The sequence below is a fragment of the Ranitomeya imitator genome, chromosome 3 (assembly GCF_032444005.1).
Source record: "Ranitomeya imitator isolate aRanImi1 chromosome 3, aRanImi1.pri, whole genome shotgun sequence".
Taxonomy (NCBI): domain Eukaryota; kingdom Metazoa; phylum Chordata; class Amphibia; order Anura; family Dendrobatidae; genus Ranitomeya; species Ranitomeya imitator.
In genome coordinates, this window is record NC_091284.1 from 738,348,516 (window position 1) to 738,361,227 (window position 12,712).

At 43.3% G+C, this 12,712-nt stretch overlaps 1 protein-coding gene across 2 annotated transcripts in view; it reads right to left on the reverse strand.

Moving 5' to 3' along the window:
- RCBTB1 (RCC1 and BTB domain containing protein 1) overlaps positions 1–12,712 on the reverse strand; it is a 49,012-nt gene that overhangs the window by 21,280 nt on the left and 15,020 nt on the right. The window contains exons 3-5 of one of the 2 annotated variants that reach the window (XM_069758863.1): positions 10,065–10,215; positions 7,555–7,721; positions 5,277–5,435 (exon numbers count right to left, since the gene is read on the reverse strand). The exons of the other annotated variant lie outside the window; for it this stretch is intronic. Of the exons in view, the coding sequence (XP_069614964.1) occupies positions 5,277–5,435; positions 7,555–7,721; positions 10,065–10,215 (477 nt within the window). The remainder of the gene's footprint in view (positions 1–5,276; positions 5,436–7,554; positions 7,722–10,064; positions 10,216–12,712) is intronic. 2 annotated transcript variants of the gene reach the window in all.

Consider the following 12,712-nt stretch of genomic DNA (forward strand, 5'->3'; position numbering starts at 1 on the left):
CAACGTGCGGACACCACTACGCCACCAACGTAAAGCTGAGGAAGAAACAGCGCTGTGAACACGCCCACCCGACCTGACCGATTGACAGGCGAAAACAGCGACTTTGGTAATGTATTGCGCAGCGTAGGTGGGGAATCAGGGTACACAAAATACACTATAGTAACGCACAGCGCAGGCCCTATTTAACAGTATTTATATCTCAAAAAACGGGGTGACAGGTTCCCTTTAAGGGTATGTGCACATGTATTCTTGGCCACTGCGGATTTTTCCACAGCAGATTTATTGCGGTTTTACAACTGGTTTTCCATAGGGGCAGCTGTAAAACCGCTGTGGAATCCGCAGAAAGTGATATGCTGCAGAATGTAAACCGCTGCGTTTCCACGAGTTTTTTTCTGCAGCATGTGCACAGTGTTTTTGGTTTCCCATAGGTTTACATTGAACTGTAAACTCATGGGAAACTGCTGTGGACCCGCAGCTGCAGAAACACTGGATCCGCAGCGTGTGCACATACCCTAAAATTCTCAGCTGTTCTGAACCCTGTCACTAGCTCCTCCCACATTAGCCATCTACTTGCTGAAACTAACCACACCTAGTGGACAAACTAGGGAATTACGCTTTCCCCATCTATAGAACAGTACATTTACATGCCAGGGAAATGCACAACATGGACACTTACAAAGACATTACAAGTAATATTTACAGACAGATCCTTGTGTCCCTTACATATGATTAACCCTCTTTCCTCTAGATATAGGATGCACCTTCAGAGGCAAACCAGCCCTCTACTTTATTCTCTGCATTTTACATTTTTTACATTAAGCTTTTCAATGATCACCTAAGTAAAAAAAAAGTTTTCCCATTTATTCCATTTAAGTTTTGACATGTGGGAAGAAATTGGTGCCAATTTTATTTTGCCCCATACTGCTAAAATAGCAGAAGTGGAAAGCACCTCGGACAAGTCACTTGAGAGTGGTTGCTGGACAAAGTTCCACAAGGCTTTATACAGTGTAATTGGGGTTGGCACTGAGGTTTGAGCAGAGGAGGAACACTATGCCGGGGTGTCCCTAACCTCCAAGACCACCCTGAGTGATTAACCAGTTAAAGATCGGGCCATTCTCAGGTTATCTGCACATTTAATGGTTTTCAAATTCTCGTTTGGATATTAAAGCAATTTTTGGCTGTTACACGATTCATGGGCCTGAATTTATAGGACTTTTTGCTGAGATCAGGGGGAAAATGTAATGATAAATAGTAAGTTTATTTTTCACATTTATTTTATTTCCCATGAACACAAAGGATCGCCAAAATATTCTTATATGGAAAAATATTAAAAAATAAAGTTTACTATATAAAATTTGACAGTGCATGCCTATAAATGGCAATTCAGACTTGCTTGTTAATTTTCTTATTTTACACACTGTCCACCATAATGGTCATTTGACCAGTTGGTTTTGTTTTTTTTAACATGAAAACTTTGCAGAATTGGCCCCACAAGGTCACCAATCCTTTTGAGGGACCTCCCTCACATGCAGGTGTCCCTGGCCTCGTAAGACAGTATTTGGAGGCAGCAAGTAGTGCGGTGTGGATGTGAGACCTGGCCGTGGGGGTGCGCTTAGGTCATGGCCAGCCTATTGTTATAGGAGAGTGGATGACCGAATCCCTTTACAGTCACATGATCAGAGAGTGGTGTTCATCAAAGTGTGTAATTAAATGTTTATGCAAAAAAATTATTTTATGTTTGTGGGGACTGTTTTAATCACAAAAAACAAGGAAATCCTGCAAAAATTTAACAATTTGACCCCCAAGAAAAAATAAATAAATAATGAAGAAAATGTTTACCCGTTACAAAGAAAAATGGTCTTTTGCCAAGCCATTCATCACTTGCAAAGATGACACGAGTCTGCCAAGACCCAGCAGCTGCTATTCCAGCAGAGACCCAGCCATTGCCAAGGTCAGACAAGTATCAGCCATGCTGATGCTTCTGTTCGCTGCACAATATTTGAGCGCTATGTAGCCAGCAGAAGTGAAGACAAATGCGATAATAAAAAGCTTCTGTCTTCTCCCCAGGGTCCCTGGATGTATCCGAAAGCCGGTGTGAGAACCTACGCCTATTGCTCCTGATCTGCAAACTTGGGCTAGGGTCACATTGCGTTAGGGCAGTCCGTTTAGCGCATAGCGCTACGGACTGCGCTAATGCAATGTCCCAAAAGGGATCGCGTCTGCCGATCCCGCTAGCGCAGATCCCCGATCTGTGCTAGCGAGGAACAGACCGCGAACGCTGCAAGCAGCGTTCATGGTCAGTCACTCAAATGACAGCACATCGCTAGCGCACGCCCAATGTGGGTGTGCGCTAGCGATGCGTTCACCATTTGTTGTGAATTCTGTGGCTGAGTTCACTTCTGTGGTCACAAGTGGTATTGCAGTCTCTGGGCTTCCTCCCTCAGGTGTTTTGGTGAGCTCGTTGGCTGCCTTGCTATTTAGCTCCACCTGAGTCTGTCTTCCTTGCTCCTTGTCAATGTTCCAGTGTTGGATCTGAGCTACTGCATCTTTCCTTGGGCCTGCTGCTCTGCTAGATAAGTGCTTCTAGTTTGTTTTCTGTTTTTTCTGTCCAGCTTGCTATTAACTTTTGCTGGAAGCTCTGAGAAGCAAAGGGGTGCACCGCCGTGCTGTTAGTTCGGCACGGTGGGTCTTTTTGCCCCTTTGCGTGGTTTTCGTTTTAGGGTTTTTTGTAGACTGCATAGTTCTCTTTGCTATCCTCGCTCTGTCTAGAATATCGGGCCTCACTTTGCTGAATCTATTTCATTCCTACGTTTGTCTTTTCATCTTGCTAACAGTCATTATATGTGGGGGGCTGCCTATTCCTTTGGGGTATTTCTCTGAGGTAGGTCAGGCTTGTATTTCTATCTTCAGGCTAGTCAGCTCCTCAGGCAGTGCCGAGTTGCATAGGTAGTTATAGGCGCAATCCACTGCTGCTTATAGTTGTGTGAGGATAGATCAGGTACTGCAGTCTACAGAGATTCCACGTCTCAGAGCTCGTCCTATTGTTTTTGGTTATTGCCAGATCTCTGTATGTGCGCTGATTACTGCACGCTGTGTTGCCTGATTGCCAGCCATAACACCATTACAATCAATGGCGGCGTAAACGGACTACATTACACCGCGTTATGCTGCGGTGTAACGTAGTCCGTTAAATGGGTTCACATAACAAAATGTGAACCTCGCCCTACACGGAAACAACGCTAAAGCCTAAAACCAAGTGCTGTAAAAATATGGTGCTTAGATGTTCTGGTTAAAGTGCAACCCATGGCAAGTTTTTGAGAAGAGTATCTAAAGATCCAAACATAGGAAGATAAAAGCATTTCTTAAAAAAAAAAAAAAAAAGTAACAGGAAAATGTTAAGGGAATCTGTCAACAGGTCTTTGCTACCATATGAGAGCAACATAAACGGGAAGGGGGAGAGGGAATAAGTTGCCTTCATCATTTTAACAGGTTAATTAAAATTAGTATAAAAAGCCATTTACGTTGATAAACTCAAGAGAATACAATATGAAAAAGGTCCATGCCGTGCATCACTGCACAGGTATCTGACACCTGATTTCACAATACAAACTGCATACATTGTTAGACTTTAGGTCTAATGAGGCTGGTGACTTTGAGGAGGGCGGAGATGTGGTTTAGATTTTGCCACCATTATAACATTATCAGTGTCCCTCCTCCCTGCTCAGCACAAGCTGCAGTAGTCAGGCTTGGCAGACTAACATGCTTGGACTCAGGGGCTCTTACTGTAGCCGAAACACCCAAAATGATAAATTTCAGAAACGGCCTCTGACAAGGACTTAAATCACACCAGCCTCATTTGATTTAAGATTTATTTAATATTTGCAGTTTATATTTAAATATTTTGATTGATCCCCTTTCAGTTTGAGAAGCATTGGTCCGAAACGGATATTTAAGTCAATAACTAGTGCACATTCCCACATTAAAGATAGACATAGGGGAAACTCCGATATGGGATAATTTTGAGTTCTCCCACCTCCAAGGTTTGTAAGATCCAGGTGTCTGGAAACAAAATGGAGTAATGACACTCAGATTTTTGAACATGAAACTTTATCATTTGAAGAAATTCATGTACTGTGAGATCACAGGGAGATTTATAGATATCTGCAATTGAGGCAAGCCATAACGTATCAGTTCCCATTTCCTAGGATGCGAATATCTAGATATCCATTGATAGGAGTACTATCAACGCAAAGACCCATAGGTGTGATGTCCTCCTATATACCTTTTTGCTAAATTCCAGAATTGCACCCACTCAGCTCGCTGTAGAAGGTAAATGGCGGCACTTAATCCCCTCTATTGCTGATGACCAGTGGAATGACGCCCTAGAAGCACATACAATGGTGTCGCTAGCTGCAAATAAGCTAATCCAATTGTATACACTTCACCAATCCTATCTGACCGCAAGTAAATTGCATACATTTGGTAGACTGGCAACTGGTGAATGTCACAGATGTGGAGAATCAGGGCGGATTTCTGGCACCTCATTTGGAATTGCAGAATAACCCGACGATATTGGCGTGATGTAATAAATACATTAGAACAGATAATTGGGATACCAATTGAATGTAGTCCAGAGTTGTGTATTCTGGGAGTTGTGGATGAAGAGAGGTGGGTCTATTATGAGAATATTTCCTCGGGAAGATTTATGGCTAGGAAAGCAATAGCATTGAGGGGGATGGGGGGAGAAGTCCCCTTTGATTAATCAATGGAAAAAAAATTAGTGATTGATAATTCCATATGAGAACATACTATATAGAAGTGGAGGATGTCCCCAGAAGTTCCATAAGATTTGGGAAAGGTGGCGTGACTTGCCCTTAACACATTTAGCTACTAATTCCATGGTCTCATTGATCTTACGATACAACCCCTGATGTATATCCCTTCCTGGGCATGAAAGTGATAATGTGGGTTTTAGGAGGTGTGCTTACTATAAACTGTTTTTTAAAGGTGCAATGGCTTGTAGTGTACATTATGTTAATGCTATGTTCTAGTGTTTTATTTATCTGTTTTATTATTGAAAGTGTGATCTCATTTGTGTCACTGTGGATGGTGACTATGGATTATTCTGACTTTACATTGCATTGTTATATGTTTATAACCTTCTCCTGGGGAAGATTTCAATAAAAAAAGTAAATAAAAAAAAATAGCCATATAGAAAATCCAGACTTTAGATTTGGATCAATATCAGAGCGAGCTACCGCCATGTTGGGCCTCACCTGTCCATTGTCAGTTATGGCCATAGAGCACGTTGGTCCAGCTGCAACGGCAATGACCACCTTGCTTTGTAGCTGGGCACACACACGGCGTGGAGTTGGCTGGTTTGCTGTGGTGCCAGAACCAATTTGTCCACAGTTATTGTATCCCCAGGCAAACACCTAGGTGGTGAAAAATAATTTTACAATAGAAAGATCCTCCTCAAAAGACTGCACAATTGGGGACAGATCCTAATCTGTGCCCATAATCTGCCTGGTGCATTTCAAGGCTGTCTAGGGTAAATTTGCACAGTTTAAGGCTGGTTTCACATTTGCGGTTGGGAGGGCTGTGGGTGACAGCGTACGTCGTGCATTGTATGCGGATGTGTCCGCATGTGGCGATTTGATGTGCGGTGACTGCACAGAAATGCAAAATTTCGCCGCATGCGGACGCATCCGCATACAACGCACGACCCTGCGTACCCAATGTTAAATATGAGTACGGAGGGCAACCCAGGACTCATACAGAAGTAGGTGGAGCGTCAAAGAGGAAATAGGGAGGAAGTACGCCGTCACACAGCCCTCTCGACCGCAAATATGAAACCAGCCTAAGTTAGGGTACCGTCACACAGTGGCATTTTGATCGCTACGACGGCACGATCCGTGACGCTTCAGCATCGTAACAATATCACTCCAGCGTCGTAGACTGCTGTCACACTTTGCAATGTACGACGCTGGAGCGATAATTTCATGACATATGTGCGATGTAGAAGCTGTTGGTTACTATGTGCACATCGTATACAATATCGTGCACACCTTTGTTACACCATGCGATCATGCCGCCACAGCGGGACACTTGACAACAAAAGAAAGTTTCAAACGATCTGCTACGACGTACGATTCTCAGCGGGGTCCCTGATCGCAGGAGCGTGTCAGACACTGCGAGATCGTAACTATATCGCTCGAACGTCACGAATCGTGCAGTCTTAGCAATCAAAATTGCACTGTGTGACGGTACCCTTAGACATTGTTAGTAAATCTAGCACAATTGCATTAAAGCTCAAGTAACACCGTCAGCCACAGAGAAGACAAGAAAAGCTGATTAAAGGGATGGCCACTGCCTAGTGTTAAGGTACCTTCACACATAACGATATTGTTAACGATATCGTTGCTATTTGTGACGTAGCAACGATATCGTTAATGAAATCGTTATGTGTGACAGCGACCAACGATCAGGCCCCTGCTGGGAGATCGTTGGTCGCTGAATAAAGTCCAGAACTTTATTTCGTCGCTGGACTCCTGCTGACATCGCTGGATCGGCGTGTGTGACACCGATCCAGCGATGTCTTCACTGGTAACCAGGGTAAACATCGGGTAACTAAGCGCAGGTCTGCGCTTAGTAACCCGATGTTTACCCTGGATACCATGCTAAAAGTAAAAAAAAAAAAAAAAAAAAAACACTTACCTAACGCTGTCTGTCCTCCAGTGCTGTGCTCTGCACTCCTCCTGTACTGGCTGTGAGCCGGAAAGCAGAGCTTTCCGGCTCACAGCCAGTACAGGAGGAGAGCAGAGAAGCAGAGCGCAGCGCTGGTGGACAGACAGCAGTAGGTAAGTATCTAGTGTTTTTTTTTTTTACTTTTAGCATGGTAACCAGGGTAAACATCAGGTTACTAAGCGCGGCCCTGCGCTTAGTTACCTGATATTTACCCTGGTTACCGGCATCGTTGGTCGCTGGAGAGCGGTCTGTGTGACAGCTCTCCAGCGACGCTGCAGCGATCCGGATCGTTGTCGGTATCGCTGCAGCGTCGCTTAATGTGAAGGGGCCTTTAACAGAAGGTTTCTGAACAGTCGGCACCCAGGTCCTGCACTGCCCTTATCCATTTCTTGGTTTACTGACTAATGAGAAATACACCTTGGGTACACCTTACAACTTTATCAATATAATATTACCAAGTTCTCATGCACCATTTAGTTACTCATTACAGGGCATTTCCTCGTTTTGTTTTCATCTTCAGTTCAGCTTGTTAAATGGCCAGTGTGAACGCTCACCTATGCATTGCATCAATTTTTTTAAAATTTTAGAAGATAAAATATAAAACTCTGCAGTTCTCCATTTGAGACCCTACGCTACCTTGTCTGGCAAACTTGCAAGAACATCCAAACACCACACGTGAAAGAAACTAACAAGTCTTCAGATCACTAAATCACTAAGACATTTAAACTGAATGTGTGGATTCTGCTCAGCAAGGTTAGGCAATTTGTTTAGAAGTCTTTGAGCCTGGGCTTCTCCATGAAACATTACCTCTCCATTAGAAGTTAAAACCATCGAGTGATGGGAGCCACACGCCACTTGCACCACTCTCTTTGGCAGCACATCAACGCAGATCTGAACAGGAACGATACCCTGGACAGTGTTACCATTCCCAAGCTGGTTGTACCCATTGTGCCCCCAAGCATAAAGCTCCCCATCTAGAAAACAAAATAAAAAGGGTAGAATTACTAACAGCTGCACAGACCAGGACAATGAACCAGAAAGACAAAGGCAAGAGCACTTCCGTCCTCGTCTGGCCAGCCGTAAGTTTTTATAGTATAAACAGACAAGGGTGTATTCACATGTTGCAGTTTTTGCTGCAGAAATTTCTGTGACTGTCCTATTGTGAATGGCATTTACAAAAGTTTCTACAGTTTCACTCTACTGAATGGAGTTGTGTTGGCTGCAAGCACATGGATTTCTGCAATATCTGCCCCTTATAAATCCACCCTAAGATTGTGCAAACAGTAAATGCGGAATATATTGTAACCTGATTTGCATGCTCCAGATTTGCTAGATTGTGAGCCTGTTACATTTATAACAGGGTGAATTAAAGCTCTATTTATATCACATTTAGCCATACATCAGATGCATATGTCAGTATATTAAGAAGTATACACATACACCCCTTAGGCATACAAATGCAAAGTGGGTAATTGCCCCGGGCTCCCACTCCCCAGTGTCTACAGCAGGAGCTACACTGATAATGTTATTACCGTCGTAGCTTCCGATGTGGAGGCTGCTTCAGGACCTTTGGTGATATCACGATCACTGTGGAAGTTAGAAGAACTGAGGGGGAGATGGACTGGTGGCAAGTCCTCTAGTGTGTGCCACAAAAAAACTGGGAAAACTTAATGACTCGAGTATAAGCCTAGGGTGTGGAAATGCAGCAGCTACTGGTAAATGTCAAAAGTAAAAATAGATACCAATAAAAGTAAAATTAATTGAGACATCAGTATGTTGAGTGTTTTTGAATATCCATATTGAATCAGGAGCCCCATATAATGCTCCATACAGTTCATGACGGGCCCCATAAGATGCTCCATATTATAATATGCCCCATATAATCCTGCATAAAGGTTAATAACCACCTCCGCCAGAGCCGCCGCCGCCTCACCTTCTGTCTCTTCCCCACTATCCCATAGAATGTAAGTCCGCAAGGACAGGGTCCTCTCCCCTCTGTGCCAGTCTGTCATTGTAAACCTGTTTACTGTAAACGATATCTATAACCCTGTATGCAACCTCTCTCATGTACAGCACCATGGAATTAATGGTGCTATATAAATAAATAATAATTAAGTTTCATAAATCAAGACACCAGTTTGTGCTGCAAACAGTTAGGAGCTGTGACTACTTGGGGGCTCGCCTGTGTTGTGAAGATTGAAAGGTGGAACTGCTGTAATTTTGGGGTGTGAATATTGCAGCGATTGCCCAGTTCTATACATTTTATTAAAAAGTTTTCAATATTCGTGGTGTTGTACTTTTTGTATATTCATACTAAGGGTAAGTTCACAGGGTGTTTTTGCTGCTTTTTACAATACCAGCAAAGCCTATGAGATTTCAGAAATCTCACACTGTTTGATCAGTATTGGGCTTTGCAGTGTTTTTTGGACATAGAGCATGTCACTTTCTGCATTTTTTCACTCATTGACTTGAATGCGTGTTGAAAAAAAAAGCAGCAAAAATGAAGGTATCATTTGCTGCTGAAAATCCAAGGACATTAGCATGGACAAAGAAAAAAAAAAACGCACCTAAGCCTGCATTTTTTACGCAGCTTCTTTTCTGCCAAGATCAGGTTTTGCTGCAGAAAAAAAAAAGCACAACAAATACACCCTGTGTGAACTTACCCTAAATGTTCCAAGATTTTAGTCACAAAACAGGTAGATGTATGATGCATGCAGCTTCCTTAGCTGTGTAGGCTGGGGCAGAGTCAGTTCTTGTTATCAATGCAGGGTGTGTGCTTGAGAGCCGACATACTGCTAGGGGCCTGGATATAGTACGATAGCAACATACACCCAGAAGGCCAAGCATTTCCATCTCATCCTAAAAGTGAGTTGACCTGTAGCTTTCATAACACCACATTTCACTGCATGCAGTCAACGCAAGGAGTTTGTAGCCCAAAGATGCACATCAATAGGACTTGTGCTTATTATGGCAATACATCTAAAATCTGAAAGTGGACGACCACTTCCTGAAATTCTAAAGTGTGGACAGGCAAAGAAAATCACTCCATACTGCAGCAGCCACATCTACCCTCCCACCTCTGCTGTGACCAGTTAAACACTGGATGAGGCGACGGACACTGGCATAGTTGGTGACACTCCCCACACACCTGCACATAGTTGGTGACACCCCCACACACAGTTGGTGACCAGGATAAGCATCCATCCACAAAACAGCATCCAAGACTATATAGTCAAGGTGGGCATATATCCAGTTGGAAATCTGATTGTGTTGGGAGAAAGGCAGGAGAGGTACCGTAATACATGACCATTACATACCTTCAGTACAGACCAGTACATGGGGGCCGCTGCCATAGCAAATGCCAGTTATTTTCTTGCCACAAAGGATATCAAGTCTTCTTGGAGTCATTGTGCTTTGATTATCACCAGTTCCCAGACAATTACTGCAATTCTGCCCAAATGCAAATACCTGGAAACAAGATTAGAGAGTTCTGCAGTCTGAAAACATGACCTATACATATTACTGTGCACCCATAGACTAAGAATGGGCAAGAGTACCACCACGGCAATATGGGCAGTATGGGAGTGCACCGAGAAGCACAGATTGCAATGCAGGATAATGATAATTTTTATGTAGTGCCAACATATTCCAAAGCACTTTCCAATAAGGTAGTGACATGGACAGACTGCAATACATTGCAACAGTCACAGGAGTGAGGACCCTGCTTACAATCTAGAAGGACAAAGGGGGGACACTGCCTTTTATGTACGGTCCAGCCACTGTTGTGTAAGATTTTATAGATTTTAAGTATAAGACTGTATTAAGGTTGCAGAATCCCTGTAATGGACAGTGTCTTGTCTACATTTCATGTAGAGTTAGAGCCGTTTTATAGAATGTGGCTAAGAGCATAAACCCGATCTATAAGACTGATGTCAATAAAAAAAGTTTTAGAGGCAGAAATAATGGGAGTAGTTAATACTTTAAGACCTATAACCCCATAAGGCAGCACTTCCACCCAATTTATATCCTCTTAATATACTGCAATAGGGTACTTACAATTGTTCATTATGATTTTCTACTCAGTTAATTATTTTCTTTTGCTTTAAATACAAACAGTAAGGCTACTTTCACACTAGCGTCGGATTCAGCCTGTCGCATTGCGTCGGGCCGAGATTCAGACGCTAGTGTTTGATGCGCTGCACAACGGAGGCAGTTCTCCGGCGCATCTGCTGCCCCATTGTGAAGTGAGGGGAGGTGGGGGCGGAGCTCTGGCTGCGCATGCGCCGTCGGAAAAAGCGGTCCGTCGGCAGCAAAAAACGTTACATTTAACGTTTTTGGCTCCCGGCGGTCCGCCAAAACACGGCGCAACCGTCGCACGACGGTTTGCGACGTGTGTCAATACGTCGCAATGAGTCGGTAATGTTACTCTATGGGGCAAAAACGCATCCTGCAAACAACTTTGCAGGATGCGTTTTTTCCCCTAAACGACGCATTGCAACGTATTGAAAACAACGCTAGTGTGAAGGTAGCCTAAGTGGCCTGTCCCTGCGGAAATCATTCCTCTTCTACTCCTGACCTAGCTTCTCTCCCCAGGACTTTTGCAGTGACTCATGACAGGGAAAATTGACCTGTCTACATAGAGCTTAGAAGGATTCAGCTAGTCCGTTTGTAATCACATGATGTCAGATGTAATGGTAAAGAGAATTAGCTGGGTAGAAGGGCAAAATGAGCAACTAAGTGCACAGTGCCATATACCGGAATAGGATGACTAATATTAAGATACAAATTTTGATGGGAGGAGCAGTGCTTTTTCAATAAGTCAGTAAAAGGGAATCAATCACCAGGTTTAGGCTTCCAAACCGATGGCAATATAAAATGGGGACAGATGCGGATAGCACTGGGTTACTTATTGGGATTGCTGTGGTTGTGATAAACCAGTCTTTACTGTAGCTCTGGTAGCTTTCAATAGGTAAGCCTTCTTAAGACTTATTTTCAAAAACATTTTTAAGTTAATGGTCATAACTCAGGTTAGATGTTTGGGGGGGGAGGGGAGAAACCATGTTAGACCTTGTTAACAGAAAAAAGCTCACTGAAGGTTTTAACAATGTATTACTCTAGTCCATTTTGGTCTGCCATGTACTGAGATACATAGAGAAGACAAACTGTTTAAGAGTAATACTGAAACTATTGCAAAAAATATAAAAGGGAATCCAGAATACCCACAAAGGTGAACATGGATTTTTAACAAACGAAAAAACAAACAATTGGTCTTACCGGTAATTCAGTTTCTAAGAACCTTCCACAACAGCAGCATAGGAGGTCTCCCTGCCCTAATGGGGGACAGGAAGCAGAGGTTAAATACCCTCCCCTTCCTGCAACCACCAGTGTTTTTTCTGGACACAGTAGCATGTATAGTTACCACTCATGTGCAGGAACAATTCAATAGGATCATCAATAGGGAGGGAAATTAGTGCTGTCGTGGAAGGTTCCTAGAAACTGAATTACCGGTAAGACATTCTATTTTCTCCAGTCACCTTCCACAACAGCAGCATAGGAGTAGTATCAACAATTTAATTTCTTAGGGAGGGACAACAGCCTGCAGAACTCTGCCGAATGTTAAATCCCTGGTAAAGTAGTCTGTAGTGCCTAGTGAACGTATGGACTGAAGACCAGGTGGCGGCTCTGCATTTCTGCTCTGTAGAGGTGTCTCCGCTCTGCCCATGATGTTGACACTGATCGAGTAGAGTGGGCCTTTAATGATGAAGGAGGAGATAGATTCTGAGATGAGTATGCGAGAGATTGCTTACTTGATCAAATTGGCGACTGCGTTTGCCGCCTTCTTGCCCCTGTTCCTTCCTCAGTGTTGGATAAATAAATTCCGATCAATCCTCCAACTCTGTCTGCTGAAGGTAATAAAGAACCACTCTTCGGACATACAGGATGTGGAAGAACTCTTCCTTACTGT